The 19,413-nt window shown below is 37.1% G+C and overlaps 1 protein-coding gene across 6 annotated transcripts in view; it reads right to left on the bottom strand.

Moving 5' to 3' along the window:
• The window catches only part of TMEM260 (transmembrane protein 260), a 73,260-nt gene that overhangs the window by 46,676 nt on the left and 7,171 nt on the right, over nucleotides 1-19,413 (bottom strand). For all 6 annotated transcript variants that reach the window (XM_042989780.1, XM_042989781.1, XM_042989779.1 and 3 more), the window contains exon 4: nucleotides 1,145-1,322. In XM_042989780.1, the coding sequence (XP_042845714.1) occupies nucleotides 1,145-1,322 (178 nt within the window). The remainder of the gene's footprint in view (nucleotides 1-1,144; nucleotides 1,323-19,413) is intronic.

The raw sequence follows: 19,413 nt of genomic DNA, 5'->3' as shown, positions 1-19,413 counted from the left end.
GTTAAGTGGCCGACTCTGATTTCAGCTCAGGTCATGATCTCATGGTTTGGGAGTTTGGGAGTTTGGAGTTTGGGAGCTGCGCTCACAGCTTGGAGCCTGCTTCGGATCCTCTGTCTCCCTCTCTCTGCCTCTCCCTCTCTCTCAAAAATAAATAAATGTCAAAAAAAATTTAATAATAAGTAAAATAAAGTATAACACTTTTTATTTAGAAACCAAGTCATGGGTGCTGTTTTTGCTTTTTTTGAACATGTGCAATTTTCATAATCAGAAAAAGTTATTTTGAACAAAAAGTAAACTCTAAAGCATCACAGAACTGTTTATGGAAACCCCAGATAAACCAGGGTATTCTTCTGTTCATATATTCTTTAGCAACAAAAAGTTGCCTATACTAAGATGGTTTGGTACTTTCCAATGTGTAGACTGTAAGCTCCTAGAAGACCGGGTTCCTTCACATTTCAAATGATTCTGATATTAGCATTTGCCTTACAATTTATTGTAACCTCTTCTGAACTACTTTGTTTATACATTTGATACTCTTCTTATAGTTAAAAAATAGTACAATATTTTGGGGTTTTTTTGAGGGAGAGAGAATCTTAAGCAGGTTTCTCGCCCAGCATGGAGCCTGATGCGGGGCTTGATCTCATGACTGTGAGATCATGGCCTGAACCGAAATCAAGAGTCGGATGCTTAACTGACTAAGCCACCCAGGTGCACCCCGCCCCAACAGTACAAACTGGATCTTTTTGGCAAGTAGAGAGTCAGTCAATGTACCATATTGGCATATAACCTAAGGTGGTCAGCCTGGAGCTTGGCCTCTTACGACCACACATGCGCACGTGCACACACACGTGATGGTGGGGCTAACCACCAAGCCTATCTCTCCCATAGGACTCGGAGGGGGTTCCAATCCTCTCATTCTCCAGAAAGCTTCTGAACTCTGAGAGGAAAAAAAGTCCCATGTTGTATAAAGGCTATCACAGGTCACCGTAAAAGCACTCAGAATATTTTCTCTCTCGACATGCCTAGATTACCTTGACAGTAATCAGATCAGATACACAGCGCCCAAACCAAAGTTAAAAGGAAATATAGCAACTGCCTAAAAATTAAAACAAAAAGTGATTTCACTTTGATCAAAATAGGTTACCTTTGATCTTTCTTTGGCGGTTGCTGCCTCCTCAAAATGTACAGTAAGAGCCATAAGCAGCCCCACAAACAGATTGTTTAAGCTGAAAACCTCTGCTGCAATGGACCAGTGCCATGTTAGACGAGAGAATGAAAACACCCCCGCAGCAAGGATTCCTCCAGCATGGGAGCCAGAAAGCCTGCAAATACAGATAACATGAAATCTTCTTTCCCAACAAAAAGAACCGACTTTATTTTCCTTTTTAGAAACTGTAGCGGCAGAAATTATGACAGTCACCCAGCCCTATCCCAACACATTATATGGTTAATACATTACTTTCAAGTAATAATTTCTTCCCACACGTTTTAATTAGCAAGTCCATATATTAACTTATCAACAAATAAGGGAACGAGCCAGCTGGGTCTCCCATGCACTGAATGAGGTTTAGTTCTCAGATGGAACCTCTAGGATTCGAGCCAGTGCAGAAAGCCTGAAGTGATAGTAGCTGGAGAGATAACAAGTAGTAGCTGGAGAGATACTGAGTCACTTTTCTTGCTATAGCCGCAAAGAAGGATGGTCTGGTTAACACGGAGCTATGCTGAATTGTAAAAATTAATGAAACGGCAGAAGATCTATTCAGGAACACCCTTTCCCACTTCTTGTGGCATGTACGGACCTAGGCACCTTCCACACGACCGCACTAGAGTGTATCCCTCAACATATGGCAAAGACATCTTCGTCACAATATTTGGTGATTTTAAGATCTTGAAAGTTAAGGTCTTAGTTTCTAGTGATTTCTTCTCAACACAAAGTTGAAGTTGAAAACGGGGTATCTTCTTTTAAAGACAGGGATGGGAATGTGAACTTCATCAACACAAAGAGAACGAAATGCTACACTTGGAAACAAATTTCTCAGCCCCAATGCCAACGAGAGGCAGACATCTCAAATAGATCAGGAAGCTGGATCTCAATCCAGAGATCTGATTTGAGACTGGCAACGTGATGGAATATGTTAGCACAGCAATGTCCTATCTCACTAGAAGTCTAAAATGATGAAAGAGCTGTTACCAAATATCTCTAACACGTGTTGTGATTCAGTAAGCATTACCATGTCTAATAGTTACAATATTATATAGCCCTAAGTCATCGCTTTTAAACTATATTGTTTTGTGTAAAAAGTGGAGTAATTTTGTGAAGTAGTTGTGGCTTTTAATCAAGCATTTTAGAAAAAAAGTTAAAATACAATTTTGATATCACTGAACCTGTTTTTGAGGTCCTCTTTGCAATTTATTTCTTTTCTTTCCCTTATAAAGGTCACCAGTTTCCTATTTCTTTCAGGGTTCCCCATTCTTCCAATGACCCTGATTCAACACATTAAAGCATTTCTTCCTTCCAAATTACATTCCAAATTCCTTTCAACTTGTCCTCATACTACCCTAGACTCAATTATTTTAATAGTTTCCTAAGTTGTCTTCTGTTTTCCAATCAATTCTGCAATATAACATCACATTAAACTTCTTAAAACATGCTCTTTATGACTACCTAGCCCCCCAATTTAAGGACTCTTCGTTGCCTGTAGGAAACGAGCCAGGTTGGAATCCACGCTCCCAGCGAATAGTACCTAGCCGCTAATTACCAGCATTATTATCTCTACCAACCAGTTAGGCTCCTCAAAATTCCCTAATAAGACATGCTTATTTCCAGTGCCATACCTCTGCTCATGCTGTACCCACGAACTGAAAGTCGTCTCAGCTTCTATTTATTCAACCTCTACTCTTTTCTCAAATTTCTCTTCAATTCCCAGGTTTCTAGCTCATCTTGGAATATTTATGGCATGTTAACTGCCTACAATAATTATTCTGACATTATTTTTGAGATGTGAACCGGAGTTAAACTTCATTTATATTGGAAGTCTTTAGCTCCAAGCACAGAAAGGAAACTCAGTGAATGAGAGAATGAATTAATCTTAAAGAATGGTAACATTTTTAAAGGAATTTCCATGTTTCATCTGTCAATATTATTTTGGAAAATCAGCATAAGATATAAGATTCCTTCCTCTACTTAAAACATAAATTCAGGGTGCCTGGGTGGCTCACTTGGTTAAGCGTCCTATTTTGGCTCAGGTCATGATCTCATGGTTTGTGAGTTCAAGCCCCGCATCAGGCTCTGTGCTGACAGCTCAGAGCCTGGAACCTGCTTCAGATTCTGTGTCTCCCTCTCTCTGCCCCTCCCCGCTCACGCTCTGTCTCTCTCTGTCAAAAAAATGAATAAGCATTAAAAAAAAACTTAAAAAAAACACACACACACACAAATTAGCTTCCTTGGAAAACTGGCTGATTCCAGGTCTGTGGTAGCTCAAGTATAAAATGAATCTGAACTATCTTGTGCCAGAACGTAAGGAAGTGTTCAAAAGGGGACATGACAAAAGGACAAGGAGTCAGCTTAAAGGGGCCAAATCAGGGATAATTTAAATATCAATAATTATAGTAATAGATTGCAACCCAATGAATAAATAACCTATAGTGATATAAACAAATAAACAGGAGAAGAGCAAGTCCATAGAAAGTCAACAACTAATAACTGTATAAGAAATGATGGAATTTGGCAGTGATCACCATCAGAATAATGGATACCAAAATTAGTGGGTAAAAGTTTTGCAGTAACAGAAATATGTACATAAGTCGAAAGGTGTCTGTCTAGAAATAGATTAACTACAAAAGGAAAAATGCTAACGTTACAGTGGCAAACCAGGCAGACACAATCTTAACCACATGATCAAAGTTAATGCCCAGAAATGGGACAAACATCATATACTTCCTGATCTAGTCCCATCAAAAGAATAGAGCATCATTTCTATGGTAATCTTGCCAAAATGTATTACCTGAAGCTACAGACAAATTCAAATTGAAGAACATTCTATAAAATAACTGGCCAATATATACCCCCAAAAATGTCAAGGTCTTGAAAGACAAAAACAAAAAGCAAAAAAAAAAAAAACCAAAAAACAAAAAACAACATAGGTCCATATGAAGACTAAAGGGATACAACAATAGAATAAAAGTATGATCTTGAATTTTCTTCTGTGAAATAGGATATTATTGGAATAATTGGCAAAATCTGAATCACCTCTATAGATAACAGTGTTGTATCAGTGATAATTTCCTGACTTTAAGAAATGCACTGTGGATATGTAGGAAAATGTGCTTGTTTTTAAGAAACACCCCTTGAAGTATTTAAGGGTAAAAGGGTACCATCTATGCAGCTTACTCTTAAATGGTTAAAAACAAAACAATATACACATATGGCTTGTGGCTAATGATATTGAGCATCTTTTCAAGTGCTTATTGGCTATCTGTATGTCTTCCTTGGAGATGTTTATTCAGACCCATTGCCCATTTAAAAATTAGGTTGTCCTTTGTATTATTGTACAGTTCTTCTCAACTTCCTTTTGATACATTTCTTTTCTGTGAAACACAGCCAGAGTCCATTGCTTGCATCCAAGAGCCCTGACTGAAACACGCTGCCTTCCCTCTTTGTTATTTCCATTACGTTTTCAAGGGAAACTATGTGAGCAAATTCTGAAAATAAATGCTGAAGATGCCATAGCTTTGTGAAAAGCAGAAGAGACAGCAGTATGTCTAAGAACAGAATGCATGCATACATACATAAGATATGAAGAATACAAAACATTTTGGAGGCCTCATCATTTTACTATTTGATTTGCGGTTTTCCTAGCAATGTATATAAGCTAAGCTTATACAAATTTCATTGATTTCAGCAGCCTTTTGTAAACAGTGAATATCCATTAAAACACACGTATTTCAACAAACTGCCTTTAAATCTGCTTTATGCTAAGATTCAGAATCAATCACCATTTTCTCAACCATGTAACATGTATAAATGAGTGGGTTAAAAAAACAGAGACATGGCACAAGAACAGACACTCAGATCAATGGAACAGAATAGAGAACCCAGAAATGGACCCACAAATGTATGGTCAACTAATCTTTGACAAAGCAGGAAAGAATATCCAATGGAATAAAGACAGTCTCTTCAGCAAGTGTTGCTGGGAAAATTGGATAGTGACATGCAGAAGAATGAACCTGGACCACTTTCTTACACCAAACAAAAAAATAAACTTAAAATGGATGAAAGACCTAAATGTATGACAGGAAGCCATCAAAATCCTCAAGGAGAAAGCAGGCAAAAACCTCTTTGATCTTGGCTGCAGCAACTTCTTACTCAAAACGTCTCCAGAGGCAAGGGAAACAAAAGCAAAAATGAACTATTGGGACCTCATCAAAATAAAAAGCTTCTGCACAGCGAAAGAAACAACCAGCAAAACTAAAAGGCAAACTGACAGAATGGAAGAAGATATTTGCAAATGATGTATCAGATACAGGGTTAGTATCCAAAATCTATAAAGAACTTATCAAACTCAACACCCAAAAAACAAATAATCCAGTGAAGAAATGGGCAGAAGACATGAATAGACACTTCTCCAAAGAAGGCATCCAGATGGCCAACCGACACATGAAAAAATGCTCCACATCACTCATCATCAGAGAAATACAAATCAAAACCACAATGAGATACCACCTCACACCTGTCAGAATGGCTAACATTGACAATTCAGGCAACAACAGATATTGGCGAGGATGCAGAGAAAGCGGATCTCTTTTGCATTGTTGGTGGGAATGCAAGCTGGTGCAGCCACTCTGGAAAACAGTATGGAGGTTCCTCAAAAAATTAAAAATAGAACTACCCTATGACCCAGCAATTGCACTACTAGGTATTTATCCACGAGATACAGGTGTGCTGTTTCGAAGGGACACATGCACCCCCATGTTTATAGCAGCACTATCAACAATAGCCAAAGTATGGAAAGAGCCCAAATGTCCATCGATGGATGAATGGATAAAGAAGATGTGGAATATGTATACAATGGAGTATTACTCGGCAATCAAAAAGAATGAAATCTTGCCATTTGCAACTACATGGATGGAACTAGAGGGCATTATGCTAAGTGAAATTAGTCAGAGAAAGACAAATATCATATGACTTCACTCATATGAGTACTTTAAGATACAGAACAGATGAACATAAGGAAGGGAAACAAAAACAATATTAAAACAAGAGAGGGACAAAAGATAAGAGACTCTTAAATATGGAGAACAAACAGAGGGTTGCTGGAGGGGTTGTGGGAGGGGGGATGGGCTAAATGGGTAAGGGGCACTAAGGAATCTACTCCTGAAATCATTCTTGCACTATATGCTCACTAATTTGGATGTAAATTTAAAAAAATTAAATAAAAAAAAATAAATAAATAAAGGAGAATCCCCCCTCACCCCCCAAAAAGAAAAATTAAAAAGGAGACAATTCAAAACATCTGTTGGGGGGCACCTCCACAAGTCGAGGAGGGACACATACAAGGATTTGCAAGTTGCAATAAATGCTCAGGGAGGCCGCAGAGACGGTGGGTGTGGAGTGGCAGGATCCATGAGCGTGGCTGTGGAAAGGTCTGAAGCAACCTGAGCTGGCCTGGAAAGGCTGGATAGAGCCAGGGTTAGCGGCTTTACTATGTGGGTAGGACAGAAGGGCAGGAGGGAAGGGAGTCTGTACTGAACCATGGGGCCTAGACTGGGTAGGGAAGGAAGCAAAGCAGCAGAAGGCTGATGAAGGCAATAAAAAGGATGAGCAAAGGGCTCTAGGTCTCGGTTAAATGGAAGACAAGTGTAGAGGCATCAAGGAAATGAGTGAACTGAAAGCTGAAGTCACTCCAGGTAGTGGAAAGTCAGCTGGGGAAGGGGACCTCGAACTGGTAAAGGGTGGAACAGCCTGTCAAACAAGAACTCGATTCTATTATTGAAAGCAGGGGATGGGAAATCCCATGCTAACAAGGACATGTGAATGCCCCACATCGGCACACTGCAAGCTGAGTCTGGGTTCTGCTGACAAGTCAAAGGATGATGTCCGCAATGGGAAGCATGAGGACTTTCTGAAGACTCTGGCGGTCTTCAGTTCGCTCACTGACTGTGCACAGCCAGGCAATCTCGGTATATTGTCCAAGGCATATTTCATTATCTGAGCTTGCTTCGTTTCACCCGAATGGACAGAGCTAACTGACTAGAGAGCAAGTTGAAGTCAACGGTGATTTCACGAAGACATTTCAGGATCATTTTCAGGATCATTAGCTTCCTGTTGTCCACATCCGTAGCCTCTATTCTCTGTTCTCACCTTAGCATTCTCTTGAAATAGCACCCAGTTATCCAACTGCTAAATACAACAGGCCCCCAGGACCTCTCTGCTGTACTGATCCCAGACCCAGACCCACTCTACTGAGTTGACCCGGGCTCCGCCTCCCTCTGGTGTTCCTTCTGTGTTTTCTCTGAATGGCTCCCCTTCATCCGTTATGTCCTTCAAAGCTGATGTTGCCAAGATCTCATTCTCAGCCAACTCTTCTCACGCGTACATACTCCACATGGGTGGCCTTATCCACTCACTGTCTTGACTTCGGCTACCGACTGCAAACTGAAGTAACCAAATCTGTCTCTAGTACTGCCTCCCCCTTAGTTGCAAACTGACGTGTCTCCAACGGACTGCTGTACACCTCACAACAAAGCCACTCCAGCTCTGGGTGTCCCGCAGAACCTGAATATCAACATGTGCAAAGTTAATTTCTCATCCTCTTCCCTAAATGATTCCTGCTCCTGTATTCTGTCTTAGTGGTTTTCAGTATCTACCTAGTTTAGTTAGCTAAGAAACCTAAAGTCGTTGTCAAAGCTCCTGTCCCTATCTCCACGTCGAACATACCATTTCCTGCCAGTTTTACTTCATCAACGTTTTAAAAACTCATTCGCCTCTCCGTCCATACTGCTACTGCCCTATCTCAGCTGTTAGGCTCACATCAACTCGACAGCTTTGCATGTTGTGTGCCTCCAGCCCTCGGCTCACCATTGCCACCAGAACGAAGGATCCAAAACATACTTGCTCTTGCATTCTGCCTCCAACCCTGTAATGACTCCTCTTTGATTATAAAACATTTTACAATGTCCTCATTACGACAGGCAAGACCTTTCGTGATCTGGTCTCAGCCTACGTGCAGCTTCATTTTTTGACATAACCCATCTCATAGTTTGTGTTCTAGCAACACTAGGTGAGTTTTAAGTTCCAGTACTTACAGGCTGTTTCTACTCCATCTCTGGGTTTCTTTGCCGATGAGCAGTGCTGCTAGGTACATTTTTCCAGCCAGTTTTTCCTAAAGTACTTTCACTAAGACTAGGGTAGTTTGCTCCTTCTCCAGATTCTATTAAGTCAAATGTATTAAGTGGGTACTGAATAGACATGTTTTTCTGTATTTCTAAAACTGTACAATCCTGAGGAATAGAAATTTTTAACCGCAACCTAATCAAAACACAGTTAAGGAAGCCAGATATGGGGAACTTGAAATCCTCTAAATAATGTATTACAAAGCCAACAGAATTATTTTTGGACTACTGAAACCACTGTATGGCCATTTCAGCATATCTGTATATTTTAAAAATTAAAAGCATATCTCACTTTACATATGTGTGCTTGTCCCTAAAAAAGCCTTTTGATTTTTGGGAAACTAAAGGTTTTTTCACCTATGTGTTTCAGACATTCTTTATCTTTAGGTTTTGATGCTCTCTGAATAACAATGGTTTCTAATTATCTCAACATAAGTCCAAGTATTTCTAAATAAAGCTTTTATAAAGTTACATATGCCACTATTTAGAAGTTGATCTTTTTTTTTTCATTGCAAAAAAACTGAAAGGAAAGATGTTTTGGTATTGGGGTAAATTTTGTTTACGAATCATGTTGTCTTTCATTGTTGTGCTTTACTATTATAAAAGTGGTACCTTAGTAACAAATGAAATTGAGGGAAATATTAAAGGATTCATGTTTGCTTCTGTTACATTAACTTTTATTATACTAGTTTTTGTTACATTAGTAACAAAATTTTATTTTTAAAAAATAAAGCAATGTCCATATGGATGTATCTTACAGAAACTAGGGAATAATCCATTTTTCCACCCCGTACTTTATTTATTTATTTATTTTTTTTAAATTTTTTTAACGTTTATTTATTTTTGAGACAGAGAGAGACAGAGCATGAACGGGGGAGGGTCAGAGAGAGAGGGAGACACAGAATCTGAAACAGGCTCCAGGCTCTGAGCCATCAGCACACAGCCTGACGCGGGGCTCGAACTCACAGACCGCGAGATCATGACCTGAGCCGAAGTCGGACGCTTAACCGACTGAGCCACCCAGGCGCCCCTCCACCCCGTACTTTAATTCAAGCGTTTCAATATTCTCTTGGCAAGAGTATAGAAATCATAATTTTACCTAAAAGAATTTTATATTACTTTGTTCCTTGTCTAAAGTGAATATTTCAAAGGAGATAAGAAAGTAGAGATTTACAGTTACTCACATTGCCTTTCACATACTAACGTATAAATAAAGTCCCTTAAGTTTTCTCACGTTTTTCAGAAATTTCAAACACAATAGGTTTTCACCTTATGTCTTATTGAGCCAAATATCAATGAACCATCCATATCAATAAGCCACTGCAAGTCTAAGATAGAAGACATTAAATGTGCAAAAGATTTACTTAAGTGATGATGCAAAAATCACACTGATGAATACGTCTGAAGGTGAATCTTGTTTAAGCAAACAAGATGACTGAGCAAACCCTTTTATTATCTGTTTATGTATGAATCTTTAAAAAGGTATTTTTGAGGGCGCCTGGGTGGCTCAGTCGGTTAAGCATCCGACTTCAGCTCAGGTCGTGATCTCATAGTTTGTGGTTCAAGCTCTGCGTTGGGCTCTGTGCTGACAGCTCAGAGCCTGGAGCCTGCTTTGGATTCTGTGTCTCCTCTCTCTCTCTGCCCCTCATGTTCTGTCTGTCTCTCAAGAATGAATAAACATTTAAAAAATTTAAAAAATTAAATAAATAAAAAAGTATTTTTGTATGAGCGTACAGAATACCTACAGCCTCCAACTAAGCCATCATCTATTCTGATTCCTGGGGTCTTTGTTATTTTATGAACCTGGACAAAGATGATCCCTCTGAACGAAGGGTGCCCGGAGTAAATGATTAGGCAAGTTAGCTGTAATCTCTTTTGGGGAATAACTATTTTTTATCTATTTATTTATTCATTAAAAACAATTTTTTTAGACAGGGGGAGAGAGAACACGTTGGAGAGAGGGGCAGAGGGAGAGAGAAAAAGAGAATCTTAGCTCCCTGGTCAGCATGGAGCCCCAACGCGGGGCTGGATCCCACGACCCCAGGATCCACCTGGGCTGAAATCAAGAGTCCAGTGCTCAACTGACTGGGCCACCCAGGCACCCCTTGGGGAATAGTTCTAACCAGAACACATATTCCGCAATTTTTTTTTCCCCCTCAAAAGGCTACAGCATATATTTATAGTTTGGGGTGGGAGGGCAGAATTAAATTATGTAAGTAGAAGGAAACACTATTCATACACCTTACTGAATACAATACTGTTAAGTGAATTGGTAGTCTAAACTTCTGGCTAAGTAATCTTTCTTTTAAAAATATACAGAAGGAGGGCTGCCTGAGTGGCTCAGTCAGCCGAAGTGTAGGACTCCTGATTTTGGCTCAGGTCATGATCCAGGATCATGGGATTGAGCCCCGCCATGGCTCAGTGCTGAGCACAGATAGAGCCTGCTTGGGATTCTCTCCCTCTCTCCCTCTCTCATCTCCCCCACTCATCCCCTCTCTCTCTCTCTAAAATAAAAAAAAAAAAAATATATATATATATATGGAAGAAATTTCCAATCTGACATTATTACTTAAGCATGAGATTTAAGTAAAATTGTTGTTCTGGGTCCACAAAATGAGCTGTTTGGTATCAATCCATAAAGTCAAATGTACAGATGGACTATAAATAGACGTAAATCCAAAATAAGGTAAAACAACTGTCACCTACCCATAGACGTAGTCTGAGGATTTTTTTTTTTCAAATTAAAATGACATAATTAAAAACACCATTGTGTTTTCACTCAGCAATCCCAGAGTCCTACTTTCCATTTTCATTTTATTCTTTTGAATAAATATGCTTAACCATTTTTTTTACAAAGCAACTAAGGAGTTAGTAAATTTATTTATATATACTTAATGCGTTAAAGTGGCATCTTAAAATGAGCTCACTAAAAAGAGGCACATGTATCTACTGACATTGATGAAACTGCTTCAACAAAAAAGAAAAAGAGAAGTTCAAATGAGGTGGTGAATAAAATAAGAAGTCTCTTCACCAGAACTCAAGAATAAATTGCAAAACAGTCTAAACTATTTTCCATTTTAATTTAAGGACACCTTATGATATGAGAAAAAATGTTTTCCATTCTCATTTTGATTCTCACAGAGCCTCATAGAAGGAGGTCAGAAAACACATTTCTTCAACTGAAATACGTATTTTTAGAATCTAACCTGACTTATAGAAAGATAACATGTTATGAAGCTGTATGAAGAAATGATCGCATCCTTAAAACACCATTACTGTGATCATTTTAATAACACAACCGCTATATTGTAAAAGATAGTCACATGTCAGTACTAACAATCAAAATCCAAGTTGTCACACTTTGAGAGAGGGATGCTGAATTTAAGGGCTCATACTAATAGAGTAAAGCAATGATATAGATGATTCAAAACATCCAATAATCTAAAAGTCACTGAAGTATGTTTTCTTTTATATAAACATATTTTTATGTTACATGTAAAACATATTTTCCAGTATATTTGCAGTAAATAAATCTTCCAAATTGCTTTGTTCTTGGGTTAACACTAAATGTCATGCAGTTCACATTCTAGTAAAGTACAGTGGTTAGTCAATAAAGAAAGATGTGCCAAGAGTATGATAGACAGTATGGGAAGGGTGGTCAAGTATTTAAAATTTCATCCAGATAATGCAAATAACAAGAATTCTCCACTGGGGTACGGAATATGGGGTAAGGATTAAGATCGTCCTAACAAATGTGAAGCTCAGAATTCTATGGTTAATACACAAGTGCCTTCTTTTTGGTCCACAAAATCCATGAGACCTAGACAAGATTCCTAGGAAAGGTACTGATTGTGCAGGAGTTTTCTCACTGATGGAATACTCTTCATCTGTTGACACAATGGATAAATCAGGAGGTTACAATTTACACCATTGACACAGGTTTGCTATTGATGATAAGGTATATTTTTCTTTCTACTACGTGGTATTTGATTTTCATGTGTAGTCACATGTTTGTCTAACCCACAATCAAAAGGCAAATAACAGAAACCTGAGATTCTTTCAGAACACACATTTGACGTGCCTCATAAAATTCATGAATGTATTTGTCTTCAGTGTTACTTGCATGCAAAGGACCCAACATGGAAGGTACCCGACGCTCCCTTCTACGCTGCAAACTCCTGCTTGAAGTAAGCAGGACCGAGCAGGCAGGCCACAGTGCAGCATTCAAGAATTACTGTTAAGTATTTACTATTAGCGTCAACTCTTACTGACAACTAAAAACACGTAATGGCTTACAGGGAAGAAGTAAGGTAAAGCAGGACACAATGAACAGCACATCTACCACCCTACCCTCCCAAGTTCTTATCCTTCTTGTTCACGAAAACTATATAAATGTTACTTCTGGCTCAATCACATAATCAACACTTATCTAGGTATCTCTTCAGTGCACCTGGAAAAAGGTCAAACTGGGAAGCCACCTACTGCTGAACCTCTCTTTCCATGGTCGTTCACTCACCCCCAGTTATAACAAATACACACTGAGCATCTCATATGCTCCAATACTCTGTGGGCAAATTACAGTCAGTGGCCAGTTTGGACCTGATTAACATAAACCAATCATTGAGGGCAGGGTATATTAAAGTTACATCATGGAAGATAAATTAATTAATTAAAAAAGTAAAGTTACATGTTGGAAGCCACCACCACTGCCTCTAAAAAAATGTAAAATACTTCCACCTTTAATAACTTTGCAAACAATCCCTTTTTCCACATTTTATAAAAATTTACTTTCACTCCAGATAAAATCCTACCAAGGTTTGTTCCATTTCATGAGATTCAATCAAAAGGAAAACTGGTTCTAGCCTGAATTTTCAGTTACATAAGTATCAACTACTAAAAGTATGCTAAAAGGAAAAGTATGAAGTATTATTCCTGATTTTAAGCCACTAAATAACATTGGGGGAAAAACTGTAAAGTCCTCAAAAACACCCAACTGAAATGGAAGGAGTAAGATTATGAGTATCTTCCATAAAGTATAATCACACAATTCCCATTAAAATTCAGATTTATGCATTAACCAGTAAATAATAAAGTTACTCAAGGTTTAGAACAATTCCTTTTATTATAGCTCATCAACTTACACCTAAATGTCTGAAGGAAAAAACACTGAACTGGGCTTTCTAGGAATCACCATCGTACGCTTCACTTTTTACTAAGTTTTCATGGTATGCCAAATAATTTGCACAGTGGGAGGCACGATTTCTTGAAAGCAACCAACTTCAAAATAACCCCCAAATTACAAATTTTCATCACATTTTGTCTGAAATGTTTAAAAACACAGAAGACCCCCAAACAGCCTATTACCCAAGCTTGATGGCGTATTTTGTGTTCAGTAGCAAACCCGGATGGTTAAAAAGTATACTCCAGCCGATTGTTCTCAGAGGCCTTGGCCATGACACGGCATCACGCTAAGTCCCTTTAAACCCAAAACTTAGAAGATGCTGCATACTTTTTTAAACAATTAAGATACGAAACGTGTACGAAGGAAACTTAAAAGATCCAAATAACTCAACTCAGCAGAATGAGCGTATTAAACTGTTTTCACCAGCAACACTAACCAACTCAATAAACAATAGAGATTTAATTTTAAGTAGTTTCATTATGCAAAGTTATGAAGCATATCTTAATACTTCCATTCCTTCAGACTGCTTTGTTTTTATGGCTTTGAGAAGTAGCAAATCTATATGAGTTATGATCTATAATTTTATTTGTAATTTTAAGAAATATATGCATTTATGATTACAGCCCTAATGACTGATGACTAGTTCCAGTGGCAAAATCTCGGCAGGAAACAGATTTAGCAATTTGAATGTTTTATAAGTTTTTGTAATTGAGGAAACTTTTCATAATCTGACATTTGTTAAAACCACTTATTAGAAATTATGCAGCACAGTAGCTGTGGAAATATGAGCTAGCTTCACAATTATAAAGTCAGCCTATGTAGCCCTTTCCTATTGTATATAGTGGCATAAACCCCACAGCGGCCTATCAGCTAACTGGCAGGCAGGGGGCTGCTCTATTCAAAGTGAGAGATACAAGCTGCAGGGCAAAAACCTGGCAGCTCCCATCTGACCCCACAATCCCCTACTGGTGACAGCTCCAAGCTCCATGGCAAATTAGGCCTTCTCATATTACAATTGGAGAAGACAGATTCCATTAGCAGTATCTGAAATTGAGTGGAGAGCTGCACTGTTATCAGACTTGACTCATAAGCACTGCTATTAATCAGAGCTATGATAGCATTTATATATTTCAAGCTATCTGCTGCCGCTGTGATATTCTGCTACAAAGGGTTGATGGGACTTAGGAAAGTGAACAATAGAGCTTTCTGGGAAAAGCAGAGTAAATCAAGAAAGTCTATGACTTCCGCACATTCTGAAGGGATTGTGGTTTACATAAATTTTCTCCCAATTGGAGATTGAGCTCTTCCTCATCTTACACATGGGATTTAGTTGTCACTCAATGGTAACAGCTGTGAAAAGGTGAAGCGGCCCACCGCTCAGAATATTGCCTTCGCTTTTAAAGCAATTAACCCATGAACAGGAGGATACCTGGTGATATCAAAGGGATTAGGCCAGCCAGTGCATTATTAACATTTCCTTGAACTAATTCTAACTCTGACTGGCTGTCAGAAAAGACTCTACAGTCTTAAAAAAGAGTTTTTGCCCTGCTTTTTTTCCCCTTCAAAATGAAGTGCTGCTATTTGAGCCTAATATGTCCCTCTACTTATAAGAAAATGCAAATGAACCAAGCTCTTAATATGCTTAACCAGTCTGAGTCAATGCAATTTTAATACAAGTATGAGAGAAATATATGATCAATTAACCAGGGATCAAGACAGATATTCTCCTGAATGGAAATTAATGCTCCAGTACTTTCCATTCTTCTTCAACTACAAAAACTTGGGGCCTATTTGTTACTTATGCATAGTTACCTCTGAAATTAGGAAGAGCTTCACATTATTCTCTATGGCAATAATCTAAAATACTCTCTGAGCTGGAAAATCCAAATGTCCCTTAAGCAGGAGATTCTACATTCTCTAAGGTATGGCATTTTAATTTTCTATTCTTTATTGAATGGAGTCTTAGCTGAAGCTGCAAGAGTCGCAGACACAGGGCTCAGAATCAAGTATTCCTCTTCTAAAAGTTTAAGCAAATTAATTTTTAGCAGCAGCATAATGTTTAGAATTATATTGCTTATACAAAACAAGATACCCCACCAATAAAATACTGGCACAAAACAACCTGCCGGAAGATATTTAAATATCACTTAAACTGGTTAAGTTCTTTGCAGCAAGTAGGCAGAGTTTCAATATACCTTTAATTATTATTTGTACTCATATTCTAGCTAACGTGGTTGACATCAAGAGACCTGATTTCTAACTGTACAGTGTTAACAGTGTTAGAAAGTTTTCTTTATGCAAGTGTCCTAAAACAGTAGTTCCTAGAAAAAAAAATTGAAAACCTGTTTAATGGTTAGCGACTTTGTCTTAATTCCTTTAAAATAAGCACTGAATTTTGATTATAAAAACTAAAATAGTTTTACTTTCGAGCCACATTAGTCCTCAACAAACACTGTTGAATGAATTCTTCTATAGTTCCACTTGGTCCATAAGAGTTTGGAAAGGATATGCTGACTCTCAAACCTATCGAGAATATATTTCCTGCCCTGTAACTCCCAAAATAAACGATACAAGATAACACCCTCATCTGAGATCGTAGGCAATTTAAATCTTCCCTGAGGTAAAGAATTTTTAACAATGCTATCAACATACTCCATCTTCTTTTAGTGATACCAGAACATATGAGACGTAAGCATGTTGACGTTTAGTGACCGTGATTTCAGCGCTCCTTCCTTATTAAGTACATAGGACCGAGTGTGATACTTCTTAGGAAGTAAGTTTGAAATTCAAGTAGTAAGCAATGCTAAGGCATGTTCATATTCATGATTTACAAGACCTATAACTTCTTAAATTTTGTATTAATAGGATTTGTGAATTTCGAATATGACACTTTAAATATTGTGCCATTAAACTTAAAAATCATTTGCTTTAATGGCCTTAAAAGAGAAAATCCCAGTTCCTACGAATCACTGCGTTTCGTAGTCTTAAAAACACAGATGTACATATTAATAAAATGAATACTATTTCATATAAATGAAATGCATTAAACTCTCTTAACATAATGAATGCTTAAAAATACCCCTGAAGGGGACAATACATAAATAAATACATACAGAAACAACTGCCATGATCTTACTATTTTTAATTCAATAAACTACAATGACACATACAGCTTTCCACGTGCTGTTTTCCTCATATGCTTTCTACATTAAGGCAAAGCACACAGACATGAGTTCTGGCCAACCATTAGGAAAGATTGACAAAAAATGCAGTGTTAATGACATCTTATGGCTTTTAAAAGCAAGAGAAAGACGCAAGGAAAGCAAAAATTACATCGTAATTGGAAACAACGAATAAATTGTTCTTTCAACCTAAGTCATGTTTACTGAAAAAAACGCAGCTTTTTACATCAACACATTTAAACAGAAATTTGCTTTTAAAATGCAATCTTTGTTTAAAAGGTACAGAAGGTCTTTATGTCCACCCCAAGAGCTAAATATAGTGAATGCTATGTGAACAATTACCTGAGAAAATCTAAACCTGTTAAAAGAATTAATTTACTGCACACCAGTCAGCACTAATCCTACATGTACAGTAATGTTCTCTTAAGTGATGGGGGAAAGAAAGAATAAAACTGTTTCCTAGATCAAAACCCTTCAATATTCAACAACGAAACGGAATGATGATTTGGCCTGTAAATGAATAAAGTAGTAAAATGTCCCCTCAACAAATTCTGATAAAAGGAGTCAACCTGTAAAGGAATACATTTACTATACGCTGATACTGGGGAAAAAAGCTGTCACTGTAATGGCTGTACAAAAACTGTGTCCTGCTGTTGGGTTTATATTCACAGAAGAAAGGTTTTAAAGGTTAAGTTCAGGTCATACAACAAATGAAATTGTAACAAGCCAGCTGACATTGTATAATGTCTTCTTCCACTCAATCAATAGGCTACTGTTAGTCCTATTACCATAGAGATGGCTTGCTCTTTCCTGAAGGGTGTCTATTGTTTGACAAAACAGATTTGCCACTTGAACTAGGTTGTTCCCAAAGGACGTGTACCTTGTCAATTATTTGTATTCAAAATAATGAAGTATTTTCATATTAAAATGTATGTAAGAGATAATATCGTTAGATCGCTTTTCTGAAAGAAAGCAACTTTCCCAAGTACAGTATTACTAAAACATTACTAAAACCACTCAAATATCCAGTTTAGTCATATTAAGAGTTTTTGATTTAAAGCATCTGTCAGCAAATATACAAATTTATCATTAAGACTGTATTAAAAGAAAAGGGTCACAGGTTAAGTGTGCTAATCTAAAACCCATTATAATCAAGCATAATAATAAAAGGTATTTTAAAATGTGGACAACTCAAAGGAAAATTATTGTCTAAAGCTATTTGGATTCAGTAAAGATAAAGACTTCTATGTACGATTTTTACAGTGGTTTTCATGGGGAATGGCATCACCAATGAATATAGTGAACAGCATGAAAAAGTTTTAGAAACCAAATCACTTTATTTGCATAAGAGCTTTTTACAGCCACATAGCATTTAAATACACATGTTACAGAAATACCTTCTAAAATACAGGTAAAGAATTAAAAATAAAATAAAATAAATAAAATACAGATGAACTAACAAAATAAATACAACTATTAATTTTCTTTATGTGCTTTTGTCTTAAATGTCTTATGAAAATTATTAATTTGTACACTCAGTACAGTACAAGTAAGTTCTGTATTTCAACCTAGATATTTAAAAATTAAAAAGATCAGTTTTTTTGTCTGAATAGAAATAATGACAGATTCTTAATTATAAAAGACTCAGGAGAAAGAATTCTAAAGAAGATTATTCTAATCATTTAGAAAAAGTAAGTATTCGTAATACTAATCAATTCAAGCAGAGATGTTATTTTCAACACTTCATACTTAAAGAATTGGCTATCACTGAAAACCTGTAAGACTGAAATAAAAATGAATTAAATAATATAGATAAAAATTTAGTAAATAATCAACAGTCACGACATTTGAATCTGAAATCTTTCCACAAATAAATTTAAAAGTAAGCTTTAGAGTCATAATTATGTTAACTTTTACCTTTCTGTAAATAATGAAAAAGGAAACTTAGGAAGAATTTAGCCAAAGGGCAATATCATGACTAATGCAAATAAAAACATTAGTCTCCAAAAATGGCATTTGAAATTGTCTATTCAAATTACACTATATTTACAGACAAAAATTTATTGTTATATTAAAAACTACAGTAGTTTTTGAAAGAAGCATTTTAATTTGGCTCTCCCTTTGCAGGAAGTATCATTGTATTTTTTACTATAATCTCCTTAGGCATAGGTTAGACTGAGTTAAGAATGAAGAAGACAGGAACAGCAAAGACAAATAAGTTTACCAACACCCTAAACTAATGACCCATTTTTTAAAACAAGGTAGCCTTTCAAACTAAGAAAGCCTTCCATCCATGAAGTAAGTGGGGTCTAATTTGCCTCCCTTCCCTACCGCTATAATGGAACAAAGTGAAACCTTACTAAATCCTTATCCCAAATTTATTTCCTTAGTTAACAGCCTCATTTCATAACGTAGACAACATGTGCGTATTTAGAATACAACATAATTAGGTAGTAGCTCTGGCCCTGACAGGCAGCTGCCCATCAGCAACACTGTGAGTAATTAAATGATATTTACCATTTACCAAAAGATGAACGTCATATTGTTGAATTAAACTGGCCCATCTGCATCTTCATAAAATGACAAACCTTATTAGTTCTGCCTAACCAGAGAACTGTGATAATGAACTTGTGACACCTTTACTCCATTGTACGAAGC

The sequence above is a fragment of the Panthera tigris genome, chromosome B3, assembly GCF_018350195.1.
Source record: "Panthera tigris isolate Pti1 chromosome B3, P.tigris_Pti1_mat1.1, whole genome shotgun sequence".
NCBI lineage: Eukaryota > Metazoa > Chordata > Mammalia > Carnivora > Felidae > Panthera > Panthera tigris.
This window is presented reverse-complemented; position numbering and strand designations above follow the sequence as displayed.